At 36.2% G+C, this 13,977-nt stretch overlaps 1 protein-coding gene across 2 annotated transcripts in view; it reads left to right on the forward strand.

The window, feature by feature from the left end:
- Positions 1–13,977, forward strand: part of LOC124168479 (proteasome activator complex subunit 4A-like) — a 61,570-nt gene that overhangs the window by 16,842 nt on the left and 30,751 nt on the right. For both annotated transcript variants that reach the window (XM_046546759.1, XM_046546760.1), the window contains exons 9-17: positions 66–387; positions 1,496–1,711; positions 3,521–3,619; positions 3,689–3,826; positions 4,306–4,524; positions 10,039–10,196; positions 10,289–10,378; positions 11,272–11,458; positions 11,908–12,171. In XM_046546759.1, the coding sequence (XP_046402715.1) occupies positions 66–387; positions 1,496–1,711; positions 3,521–3,619; positions 3,689–3,826; positions 4,306–4,524; positions 10,039–10,196; positions 10,289–10,378; positions 11,272–11,458; positions 11,908–12,171 (1,693 nt within the window). The remainder of the gene's footprint in view (positions 1–65; positions 388–1,495; positions 1,712–3,520; positions 3,620–3,688; positions 3,827–4,305; positions 4,525–10,038; positions 10,197–10,288; positions 10,379–11,271; positions 11,459–11,907; positions 12,172–13,977) is intronic.

Consider the following 13,977-nt stretch of genomic DNA (forward strand, 5'->3'; position numbering starts at 1 on the left):
TAGAATTCGTTATGTGAAGGTTTTCCTGCATGTTTTGTGCTAATTGGACATTTTTTATTTTACAGGCTATATTCAACTTTGGATCGACCCACTGAGCCTCATAGGCTGACGGCTGCTATACATTGTCTTGTATCAGTGGTGAGACCATTGGTTACTGGAGGTCAGAGAGTTAGAGGGCGAGGTGAAGCTCCGGGAGAAGTGGAGAGGTGGTCTTTCCCTGAGGGCCCGACGCACATTGTTCCCTTGTTAAACTCTGTGCTTCCTGGTATTGACCCAAATGACATCCGTAAATGCTTTGTTACCATGGAGTTCATCTCTGTGTTTGCAACAATGGTTCCCTTTGTTGATTGTTCCACTGCAGGAGAGTATTGGAAAGATCTCACACCGGTAAGATTTTAATCTATACATATATAATAAGTTTGTAGCTTGTTAGTCTGACTGCATTTTGCTCAGTCACTCTTAAGATTCTATCTCAGTCGAACCAAGTGCTACAGGGATGGGGTTTGGTGCATTTGACGCAGAATCTCTGTACTCACATTTTAGAGGTAGTCCTTATGATGTAGCTTGGTGCAGTAGAACCGCAAGTACAGGGGAAGCGAGCTCTGGCTATTGCGAGACCCCCACCATTACGAGAGATAGCCTAAGCACCGTCAATTGTCCCTATGATTTGCGTGTATAAAAATTTGTTTTTATGAGGCCCTCTTGGCATTGGCATTCGCCATAGCAAGAGTTTCTATCGCTGGAAAACCTTCACTAAGAGTACCTAAGCTGTGTAATTGCTGTCAATCTGTTAGAAATGAAGTTATCATGGAGTGCTCAAATTCATGTGGTAAATTGTCGCTCGATAAATAAGTAATTCATTTAGTGAAAATTTCTATCTTTTATGTTTCGGCTGTTATTTTCTCTCTATTTGTTCCCTGTTGTCATTGATGTCTTTCTTAATGAGAAAAGTCTTCCCAGCTTTATGCTGTTGTATTTCTGATGGTACAGTCTTGGATAGAAAAAATCTTACCATCCGGAAGCCAAAAGTTTTGGTAGAGGTGAACGATGAAGTAGCAGTGTTGCTGAACCATGTCCCTGCTGCTGAGGACAACTAATATTCAGTGCAAAAAAGCTTTTGAAGCCCATTGATGAAGACTAATTGACTTGCAATTTTTATGATGAGATTCTTCAGGCCAAGGCGGTGCCTGCCTCCCTCCTCTCCCTGCCCAGCAATCAAACAACGACCAGACAAATGAAAGATATTTTGAAGGGAAACTAAGGAAGTGGCATGCTAGTGCATTAATTTCTGAGGGGTGGATAGAAGGCCCATGCTCTACACTTGGGGTGTTGTTTTGTTCTCGGCAGTGGAGGTATAGTTCAGCAGCATTGCCAATTTGTTGTTGAGTCAAAACTTTTTCAGCTCCCTGTTGGTAAGATTTTTCTGTCTGGGACTATGCATTTTAGTCATGGAAAAGCCATCATGAACTGATTTACATAACAACTTTGGTCACAGGATGAAGAAACTCTCTGTTTGGCTACTGCAGAATTTGAAGACTTCATTTTGCAATTCATGGACAGATGCTTTGCTCTGATTGATAGCAGTGCAATGGAGACAACAAGGCTTGAACGTGAATCAGATAAACGCAGCAAACAAGAAAATATGGCTGAGGGAGCCTTAGAATCAATATGCTCCATTGTTCTTGTACAGACATCACCTGCTATCTTTAAAGTAAGTATAGTTTGTACTTGAGGCTATGCTTTTGATAATTTTTCTGTGTACTTGCTCTTATCACTAAATGCTCCTATGTTCTGTTATTGTCATTATCTGACTCTTGAACAGTTAAATTAGAGCTGAGTAATCTGGGTATCTGTTAAGTACATGCATTAAAATGGCTTTCATATTAACTCTCTTTTGCTTGGTGTCCTTATTGAATTATTACCTGCTCTCAGTCCTTGAGCACTCAATGTGTGATATATATTTTTGTCTGAGCCCATCTTTTTGGTGACTCACTTAAGTTTACTGTGAATGATAGCTGTTTTATTCCCTGTCCTAGAGGTAACTTCAGTCAAGTAGAGGTTCTACTTTTCCTAGTGTCCAGGGCAGGGTACGAAATCTTTTTGGCTCTTAATCAAACTGTGTGGTGGTATTTTGACAAGGGACAGTGTAAGTAAATGGTGGAGTTGGGGCAGGTTTACATGGGGTAGACCAGTCAAAATATGAATGATCGGAAAAGAATCTAGTTGACATCAGTCTACACCTTCCCACATCACCGATCTTTGCCGGGGTTAGTCAGCCAGTCTGAAAATGAATGATCAGAAAAGAAAAGTGTCAACATCAGTCTACACCTTTCCTGCACCAATGTCGATTGACTTTTTTCTGTCTGCTGTCTGTTCTTCTCCCAAGTGAATTTAGCTTATGTCATTAATGAAAGTAATTGAAACAGTAGTAGAATTGTATCTGGGAAATGAAGTCTTCAGATTTATTTACCAAAATTGGAATAAAACAGAAGCAGAAGTGACTTCGTAATATAAAGATTTCAAATGGTGTTTCCTTGCATGATTGTCGTGGTCATTCTCAATCTTGAAGAGTGGAAAGAAAAGTTGTGCAAAAGTGAAAAGTAATAATGAGCAAGGCAAACCCCACCTATGAAAATATTTCAAAGGTGGGGTTTGCCTTGCATATGAAAATATTCAATGCTTTTATCCAAGAACAGCATATCAGTGAGTATGTGATGCATGATGGCGTCTTAGGACTTCCCTTCACGAGAGCGGTATGTTTATTGTTACATGTTCATGGAACTGCATCCCACTTTGACCGTCTGTTACACAACTTGTGCAATGCGACTGTTTGACACGATATCTGGAGGTTTCTGCCATTACTCTGTGATTTGATGCATCTTACCAATCCTGGATGATCCCATATCCATGATTAAGCATGCAATATGCAGCTACAGATGCATGGTTTTTGTATACGAGTGCCTATAATTGTTTAGCAATAAATCTTTTTCAAAATTTTATCCAAATGTATAATTTAACTCTAATGCTGGTCTTATTCTTCTTTCAAATGGCATTGATACGAAATACAAGTGGTAATGAAAGGTGAAAATGGGAATTCAGGGACCTAACCCTTCACTTTCGTATGTAGCAAGTGCTCAATATAGCAAGCTATTCATCAGGGATTATGATCACTAGTTAAACTGAGCTACCACATGCAAATACATACATACTTTATTTGAAGGCATTGCTGTACAGTCCCGTTAGAGCACTGCTATAGGCAATGAATGGGCTTCCCAATTTACTTATTATGTTTATTTTCCATGTTAGTAATATTTATTTGGAACCCAATAATCTTGAATTTTAGGATTGAAAAAAATATCTTCTCTAATATTTATAATATATATGAGGGTAAGAAATAATTCCCTCACTTAAGACTTATATTGGTCGAATTTGAATTGAATGCCACACATTACATGCATTATCCAATTTTTTAATATTATCATTAAATTAATAATTATTTCTCTTTTCTTCAAAACTGTAGGCTGCATTGAGCAAGCTTCACTCATTTTTAACTGGAAGAATTTTGGAGACCAAAGTTGCTGGGCGCTTTGCTGCAACTTTATGTCTAGCATTTGCAAAGGTATAGTTGGCATTGATCAGTTGTGATGGATTTCATTTTTTTAGAACTAATGAGACATTGTTTATTTAGGTCAATGCAAAGGAAACATTGAAGGTTCTGCTTCCTTACCTGTGCAGGACAATTATGTCTTTAACAGAATCTGATGACGTTTATAGAGAGGAAATTTTAGATAATGAGTTGCTGTTCAACATGCTGCTTCTTACTGAGGTAAGGAAGGTGAAATGTTTCTAATTATTAAAATCAACATTAATATTTTCTGGTTTTCTCTATTTTTTAAGTAGCATGTATGTAGTGCTTTTCTTTATTTCTGAAAAAATGGCCTTTTTACAAATAGAATTTTATAACCTACTGAACAAATATGCCCATTACCCTAATGGCATGTTGTTGGTTTACAATGGAAACAGAACTGTTGAATGATGCTCCTTTAAATCCTAGCATAAAGGTTTTTGTGATTTGCTCATTAATAGGTTTATTTTTAATGTCCAGTTTGTCAAATCCTAATTAAAGTCATTTGTATTTTGAGGTGTTCATCTCACCAGTGTGCTTTAGCAGATTTGCTTCAGTGAATTTGTTGAGTTACACCATATCATAATCTGCATTTGCTAGTGATATTAAAATTTATTCAATGTTCAGAATTAGCATATTGCATAGTACATATTTTGAACTAATCTAAACTTCCATTTAAGGTGGTAAATTGCCATGGAAATGCTTTGGTGCCATATATTCCTCAACTAATGGAAGTTCTGGATCGTACACTGAAGTTAAAAAACTGCAAGGAAGCATACCAAATGGCTGGTTTAACTCTAAGGCATATCCTTTCAGCTCTTTCGCACATTCTGCCAGATGATCTCAGGAGTGTTCCTTACTCATATGAAGAGCCGATCAGCAAAAGGCTTCCTATTCGGGTAACAGTCTCACTTTTTTGTAAAATTGTGTTGGTAATCGATTTAATTGAAGAAATAATATCCCGATACGATGAAATTAATAAATATGTATTAAGAATTGCTTGCATATCCATGAAGTAAAGGATTTTTCCATGTAGGAAAATAATATGCACTGGTTATATTTAATGTTTCGCTATTTGTTTCTACAGAAAAAAATGATTTTTCATTTTAAAAATCTTTTAATGATTGCTTATCTTTGCGCATTTAAATATTATTTGTCAAAAAACAACCTTCTGCATTGTCTAAGGATACTTAAAATTTTAACATAAGAAGGACCAGGGTTGTTTGCAGTAGCGGATCGAGGATAGGGACAAGGGGATAACCTCCCAGCAGTAGTGGGGGTCCGAACAAAATTCCCATTTTATCTAGTGTAAATTGGATATCCAAGGAAGCAGGGGGTATAGCCCCTTTTATAGCGCCTCCCTCTCCACCCTCTCATAGATCCTCCACTGGTTGATAGGCTACCTAGATGGACAATTACCCATAATTTTCTGATGGGTAAAAATTATTTAAAATATTTCATTAATGTTAAAATTAATTGATAACTTCATAACATAATTCCATTTTCTTTATTTATCAATATAACTGAGTATTTTTATACTAATAATTGAGCAATTAAAAATTTAAAATGAACAGCAGCTATATCCAATGCGTAAGTGTGATAACTATTAGGTGGTCAACTAAGTTCCCGCTGTTTTTTTTTTAATGAAAATACAACTTTATCATGAAAAAATGGTTATAAATGAATCATTCAAAGTATTGTCCATCGCTAGCTACAACTTTTCCCGATCGATGTGGCAAAGGCCATTACCGTAACGGTAAAAGTGTTCATTTTTTGAGGCTACCCACGAATCATGCCATTTTTTGTTGTCTTCGTATGAGCGCAACTGGAGATTAGCCAGACCATGTGCTATATAATAGAACAAGTAATAATCGGACGGCATAATATCTGGGGAATACAGTTGGGGGATCAGGACTTCCCGTTTGAGCGTTTACCGGTAGATTTTAACAGGTTTTGTGACGCGGGGTGTAGCGTTGTCATGCTGTAGACTCACTTAGAGTCGTAAGGAATCCAAGTTCCTTGCTTTTGCATAAATCCCAACGCATCCAATTACTTGGAAATGGATTGATGGATAACTCCTAATGCATAAGCAAGCTCTTCTTGAGTTTGGTACTGATCTTCATCGAGCAATGCCTCCAATTCAGCGTCTTCGAACGTTTTTGGTCTTCCTTCACATCAGCATTGGAATGAAGCTTTGAAGCGACGGAAGCAATCACGGCGTGTTGTTTCACTTAGAGCAGCATCTCTGTTAACTTTTTGGAGCTCTCGATGCACTTCAGCCTCTGTTTTCTTTGAATGAAAGAAGAAAATAAACACTCCCTGCAAATGACGGTTACCTGGTGCAAACACAGACATTTTCACGCAACAATAAGGATATGGCACTAAAAAAAACTCGCCATTGTTGTCGAGCGGGTTGTTTACCTATTGTCTAAGCTTGATTCGTGACGTTTCCGATATGTCATAATCGACCAGTAATCACTGCTACAGCCATCTTTTAATAAACAGCGGGAACTTAGTTGCGCACCTAATAAAACATCAAAATTGCCAGTGTAAAATAGTGTAGTGATTTCCTGAATATAGCACCTGTAATCGTTACAAATACATTGAAATGCTTAACCCATCATTTTGACTGGTGTTGGTATTTTAAGGGAGACAGGTGGTGTAACTCCGTTTCTATATGAAAAATCAAATCATGTTTTAACAGAATAAGTTACATTAAAAATAAATGTAAGTAAAAAAAATACCTGTGACAGAAAAAAATTCTAGGCAATATGATACATGTGAAGTAAGTAGAGGATATTATTAATTATATCATTAAAATTCAGCTCTACAATCATTTTCACGATAATAATCTATTTACACCCTCTCAATATGGCTTTCGTCAAGGTCGTTCTACATCTTCTGCCATCAAATATGTGGTCGATAACTTACTGGAGGCTTTTGAAAATAGATCCTCTCTTGTTTTAACAGCTTGTGACCTTTCTAAAGCTTTCGATTGTGTTTCCCATCCACTACTCCTGAGAAAATTACAATATTACGGTATCAATAATTCTGAATTAAAACTCATGGAGTCCTACTTAACAAACCGCTCGCAATGTGTTCAAGTGAATAATTCACTGTCTGCCCCTATTAACGTAACACATGGTGTACCACAAGGATCAGTCCTCGGTCCTCTTTTATTTTTAATTTTGATTAATGATCTCCCACACCATCTTCCTTGCACGTCAGTCTTATATGCTGACGACACTACTCTCATACATGATCTAAATGACCCCACCTATCCTTCGGATGTTATCCTTTCAGTGGCCAAAGAATGGTTCTCAGCAAACAGGCTTGCCCTTAACACAAATAAAACCCAACAAATGGTGTTCTCCTTAAGCCCTACTCTGTACCACACTAGAAATTTAAAGCTACTGGGCTTTGACCTTGATTGCAGACTAACATGGGATTGTCATACATCCTCTACAACTGCTAAGTTATCAAAAGCCATATTCCTCCTTAGAAAACTGAAAACACTCATTCCTGCCGAACATCTTCGAGCAGTTTACTTTGCCATTTTTCACTGCCACCTCTCCTATGGCATTGAGGTTTGGGGCCATTCTTCCTCATCTAAAGAGTTATTCATTCTACAGAAAAGAGCCATTAGGATTATTACCAATTCTAACGTAAGGGAACACTGCAAACCACTATTCAGGCAGCAGGGGATTATGACATTGTACGGTCTATATATATTTAAATGTTTAATAATAATAATAATAATAATAATATCTTTATTTGCCCAACGATCTAGTACATTTGCAATGGTCAAGATATAAGGCACGTCAATAATACATGTAAATACAGAAAAATACAGATATACATAATTAATCAGGAATAATTACCTGTTAACATAAAGAGTTAAAATTCATCACCTAAGTATTCATCAACTGAATAATACATTTTAGCCAGAAGTAGTTTTTTTAACTTGGCTTTAAACAAATTAGAATTATTTACATTTTTAATCTCCTTCGGTAATTTGTTAAAAAGTTTGATGCCCATTTCTGTGGGCCCCATTTTAGTAACTCTGGTGCGTACAAAATTGTGATGAATATCACTTTGCGATCTAGTGTTATGGCTATGTACACTGTTATTGAAAGTGAAATTTTTCAGGTTATTCTTTATATACATAATAGTTGACAATATATATACACACGGAATGGGTAGTACAAGCAATTCTTTAAATATTGGTCTACTGTGAGACCTATAGCCTTTATGAGCAATTATTCTCATGGCCCGTTTTTGTAGACAGAATATTTTAATGGATTTATAAGTTGATCCCCAGAAAATTACACTGTAAGTAACATGTGAATAAAAGTCACTGTAATATAGGTTTAATAAAGTTTTCCTTTCCACTGTGGAACTGAGCTGTCTTAACAAGTAGCAAGTAGAACTAAGTTTGCCGCTGATATATACAATGTGGTCTGCCCAGGACATTTTGTAATCCAGATGTATTCCTAAGAATTTACAGTTATCCACTTGATCAATAGGTTTACTGTTCAGACTTACACTGATGTTTTCTGATCGTGGGCCACTGGTCTTAAAGTGCATTAAATTGCTTTTGTTAGGGTTAATAATTAAAAAGTTATCCTTTGACCATTTACTGATCTCATTTGAAATTAACTGAGCTTGATCAATCAATGATTGTTCAGAATTGGATGACACTATCACTGTCGTGTCATCAGCATATAAAACTGGTGTGTTATTTTGATTGCAAGATAAGGATGATGAAAGGTCATTTACATATAATAAAAATAATAGTGGACCAAGAGTTGATCCTTGTGGAACACCCACTGTTGAATGACGAGCAGTTGAAGTATATTTGACTCCATCAAATTTTATGGTCACCACCTGAGATCTATTGTGTAGATATGATTTTATCCATTGATGCGGAGTACCCCTAATGCCCAATCTATAAAGTTTAATCAATAGCTGGTCATGATTTACAAGATCAAATGCTTTCGTAAAATCATAGAATAAAGCCATAGTTTCATTTCTATTATCAATGGATACCAGTATTTTATCAATTGCATGAGTAATAGCAGTAACTGTGGATTTTCCTTTTGTAAACCCATGTTGATTACTAGAAAGTAGGTTATGTTTGTCTAAAAATGATACAAATCTTGAGTAGACTATTTTTTCAAAAATTTTGGAAAATGCATTTTGCAGTGCAATTGGCCTATAGTTATTCAAATCATCAGTATTACCTTTATTCTTATAAGAGGGCACAATCTTAGACACTTTGAGTGAGTTTGGAAAAATTAATAAATGTGAAAGTGAATATTGACAGCCATAAAACTGGTGCTGATGTCCACCATTACAACACAAGGCTCAAACATAATCTGTTACAGCCCCACTGTAGGCTGTCAACTACAAAAAATTCTTTTGACCATGTTAAACTTTGCATGTTCAACCACTTACCTTAAGAGGCAAGAAATTGTACTTTAAGAAAGTTTAAAGGTGTTCTTCACTCGTGGATAGTGACTCAAGCTTTTTATTCACTCAATGAATTTCTGGAGAGCAATACTCTAAATTGTATATTCTAGATTTAGTTTTTCTTTGACGAAGACTATTACATTGTATTATGTTTAATGTTGAATAAATTATGATTATGATTATGATACCCATCAAAATGACGTGTCTGGTCCTTCTAGTGTTAATATTGTACCTGTAAAGACCCAAACTTGGGGGTCAATATACTCCAGTATAATTGCACTTTTGAAAAGGGGTATTTGACTTTTTAATTAGCATTTGCCTATGTCAAAAATCTCCATAAATTGTCTCACTCCACCAAAACAAACAACCCCTATGTGCATGGTTACTTACTCCTTTTTTATTCGGTGAAAGATTGTTCTCTGCTGGTACTCAAATTAAGGAAATCAATTCTGTAATGAATGTTTTAACCCTTTTGCTGCTTCAATAGATTTTTCATCGGTTCCATTATTTTGCCTATTATCCAGAAAAAAAATGAATTGAATCGTTCATTTGACGTCGCTGAATGTCGCCGCACGAATGGACGTAGTTCCGCTAGAATTTCGAGCAGATGACAGCACCTACGACCGAAGGGAGGGTTTTTCGAAAACGTAGATATTTACCCGCATGTCGTGTTGAAAGGAAAAGTTTTTTGAAAGTCGTGGAATATCCCCGCATGTCGCAGGCAATAACCATAATGTTTTTTGCGGGTATTCCCGCTTGTAGCAGCGAAAGGGTTAAATGGGAAAAATATACTGAGATATTAAATGGTACTAATTAAAGATAATAGCATCTATCAATTATTACACTGTTATACATACTATTCTGTTTATTATGGCATTATGCTACTTGTTTGTTTCATTTGATAAATATTGTGTTATGATTTGGGTTTTTTTATTTCTAAGGACTGGGGAAAACCTGGAAATATTCATCGGTTGAATATTAGTTGGCATGTACCAACAGATGAAGAATTTGAGTATGCTCAGAAATTAGTTTGTCATTATTTACCTCCGGAACTAGAAAAACTAAAAAAATACAGCAAGGATGAGGTGGTACTGACAAGGTGAGGTAGCATGAAAGAAATGATGTATATATGTCATTAATGATGTAGAAGTTTGTCCATTTGTTATTTTTTCTCTAATGCATATTTTCCAGGGAAGAATTGCAATGCTCGACCAATACAATATTGAATCTATTGGGTTGTGGTCCATTTTTACCCTGTTGGAATGAACCTCCAGTTGACCTGTGAGTTTTAATTTTCCTTCCTTAATGGTCTGATAACCGTGTGTTCTGTAGAGATGGTATGTGTAGTACATTTGTGGTGTTGTTATGTATATTTTATGATCCTAGGCAATTGTTGGTATTGAATATTACTGCCTGAAAGACATTGAGGTAGCTGGTCTGGTAAATGAATTACATATATGGGCCATTCCATGCCATTTTGGGCTAAAGTCAAAACTTGGCCTCTCATGTTTTGATGAAACATGGTGGTTTTTCCCCACTATTTCTTCTATGAATAACTTAGAATTTAAATGTTATTTAGTTAGATTAAGGGGGGCTTGGCTGCCTCCCCTTCCTCCACCCTGCCAGTACTCAATTTCTGGAAAAATAGGAAAAAAGACAATCTTTAAGGTGGCACTCTAATGAAAGGTTTTTTTTCTCCAGTGTAGCAAACTATGTTTAAAAAAATAATTATTATAGCAGAGTATCTACTCATATCAGACCTCGGACGCAATATCACTGAAGATATTGCAGTCTTCCATGGTGCTGCAGAAAGTAATTAATTAATAATTATTGTTACATATTCCAAAACATACGATGTCAAGGAGGGTCAAAAATAGAGACTTGACTTAGCTTAACTAAAGTACCTATATAAAAAATTCTTAAACTGGTAAAGTTTTTATTAATTAACTGTCATAATTATTTTATTGAAAGAATGAATGCACTTTCAGATATATAACTTGTAGATATTGATCATTCCCCAAGGCCTTTTCGGAAGAATAAGTACATATCAAGGAAAGGGTATCGGAAATAGGATAAAATTAAAACAAACTTCTATGCTACTGATTTCTGAGTGACTGCTACTTCTTTGTTTGTCCTTTTTACCTCAATTGATGTTGTAAACCTATGTTTTACAGTGTGAAAAGCTGTGTTCCTACTGGGTTTGTACATACCAAAACAGTCACTGAAATTAAACCTAGAGAAGTTACTATGCCGGATGGAAGTAATGTCCGTAAGTCCATTGCAGAAACAGTGGTGATGTTACAAGAGAAGCTGTTGAGGTCAGCAGAGGACGACACCAAATCGCTCTTTAATCTAATTACTGTAAGTGATGGTGTATTCCATGTGGAAGAGAAACTTTCTCTTTGGCTTAGAATCATGTTTCTGTTCTAGATTTGTAAGTAGTTGATAAAAGATATTTTTTTGATGTGAAAGCATTTATCCTAATCCAACTGGTAAAGGTTTTTATATAGCTTTGTTGATAATTGGTTGACCATCATTGTGTACTTCATCAATTACCTAGTAAACCTATCCCATTTTGTTTTATGAGATACTCTATTTATAACAAGAATGAGTTACAATTTTGCCATATTGTTAAGTTTAGTACCCATGATACTCCTCTGGGGATCTTCATCATCGTCAAGACAACTGGCAACCCAGTCCATGAATTTGTGTTTAGTTTAGGTGGTATATTAAATTTTGTTTTTGTGCTTATGTTAGTTTTATTTTTATTACATGGATTCAAGGATTTGTAATTATTTTTTTTGTTGTAGATATATGAGAACCTACTCCTTGGTCGGTTTAAGACACGGTCGGACATAGATATTGAATGGAAAGGTTTTCGTAGTGAGAAAAAGGTTTTGGAAGAACGTCTGGTGAGGGGAAAGCGTCACCCTCGAGCCTTGTTAGTTGAGAGGGCACTGCTTCAGCATGAGGCGAGAGTTCAATCGGCTTGCAGTTCTTCAAGCCCTCTCACGTATACTCACCAATGTCTGATGCTTAACCTTCTTAATCTCGCCACAAGCCATTACAGTGAGGTAGGTTGGCTTTATACTATTTAGCAGTAGTATATTGAGATGTGATTTGAAGGTTTATTGTAATTTCTTGCAATGTATTTTGCCTTTAACCTGAGTATTGTATTCAAAGCACTGCATATACCGTATTTCTCCAAATATAGTCCCCCTCTGAATATAGTCCCCCCCCAATTTTGAGGCTTCAGTTTCGGGAAAAGTTAAAAAAATGCGTTTGATTGTAGTCCCCCCCTTTACTTTGACCACAGGCATTTTTGGAAAAAAATGGGGGGCTATATTCAGACATATACGGTAACAATAACTTCATATGCAGTCTCATTCACAAGTGTAAATTTATATGTATGATGAAATTTGCTATGAAAAAATCATTTGGCTTAGCTGGGATTCGATCCTGCATCTTCCAGTTGTTGATCATGTATGTTACGTTACTTAGCCAATTCATCTCCTCCTAAGGCAAATATCAGACTGGGTTTACCAAACAAGGAGTTGGCATGTCAAGCTGTGACACAGTAAAAGGGGGTTGTGTTTACTAAGACACTGTTGAAGAGCCACAGTGCTAGCCTGTGCCACAATGTGGGCTTGATATGTCTACTACTCTTTTGGTAATCCCAGGCTGATAAGGGAAGTGTCCGAAAACCAGGTCTCAGATTACGATCAAACTTTGTAGTGTTGTAGTCCATCGGTAGCTATCTATGAATCACCCCACATATTGGGTTACATGGGTCATTCCATGTCAAATCAACCAATATTTTGACCAAATGACACCCACCGACTCGGATTTTCATGAAACTTGCCATGATCAAACATCATGGTATGATTAGAGATTGTGTGCAATTTTAGCCTCCAATTGTCAATTGTTAATGAAATATGAGTAATTGAAATTCGAGCATGACCCCTAAATTGCCGCAACGTGCAACACATGGTGATTTTTATTTTCATCCATAACTCCATTCCTGTGAGATGAAAAGACATGATTTTTTTTTCTAAAGCTAAGGAGTCCATAATGATCCCACGATTGTCATTAAAAATTCACTGCATGAAGTAAGTCAGCTGCAAAAAAAATAAAGTTTAAAAAAAAATCTCGCTTGTACCATTTTTGATTGTGAGCATCCACAGGGAAAGGCCATGCGAATACAGACTCATGGTTCAGTTTAAAATAATCATTAATGTATGAGCAAAGATCCTGATGAAAAAAAATCATGAGTCGGGCGTTCCTTTTAGTAAAAAAAAATTCTCATTCATGGTCACGGGAAAAAATGGCATTTTTTTCAAGGCACATGGAAATTACACAATTTAGAGGAGAGATAAGCTTATACATACTCATGATTAAAAAATATTGGAGCATGCATTATCTCACTATAGTGTATGCTACTGGCTATTACAGTAGGAAACACATAAGCAGCCATGTCAATGTACTCCCCCACATACTGCTAATTTCGTGTTATCAGGACTATTCCTACTATCTCTTCCATGGGTAATGGGTAACTGAATAGTATGGTATAAAATATAAAGGCAGAAGAGAGCCATCAGAAAGTTTTCTCCAATTTCAGTCCAAGTGAAGTTAATTAATTTCTTCATTAATTTCTCATTTATATGGTGCTGCCTTAGTGATATCCTGGTTGAATTTCAGACTAAGTAACTCATGTTAGTGCGTCTGATAGCCAGGCTTACGTTGTAATATCTCTTGTTCGTATCAATGAGGTCTGTCTTCAAAGTACATATTTCATAATAGCAAAACAAATGAACTTCTCAGTTCTCTCTGAAAATATTCAGAACACCATTATCTATGTTGTAAGCAGTTAATCACAAGTA

Source organism: Ischnura elegans, chromosome 11, assembly GCF_921293095.1.
Source record: "Ischnura elegans chromosome 11, ioIscEleg1.1, whole genome shotgun sequence".
In the NCBI taxonomy this organism is placed as follows: domain Eukaryota; kingdom Metazoa; phylum Arthropoda; class Insecta; order Odonata; family Coenagrionidae; genus Ischnura; species Ischnura elegans.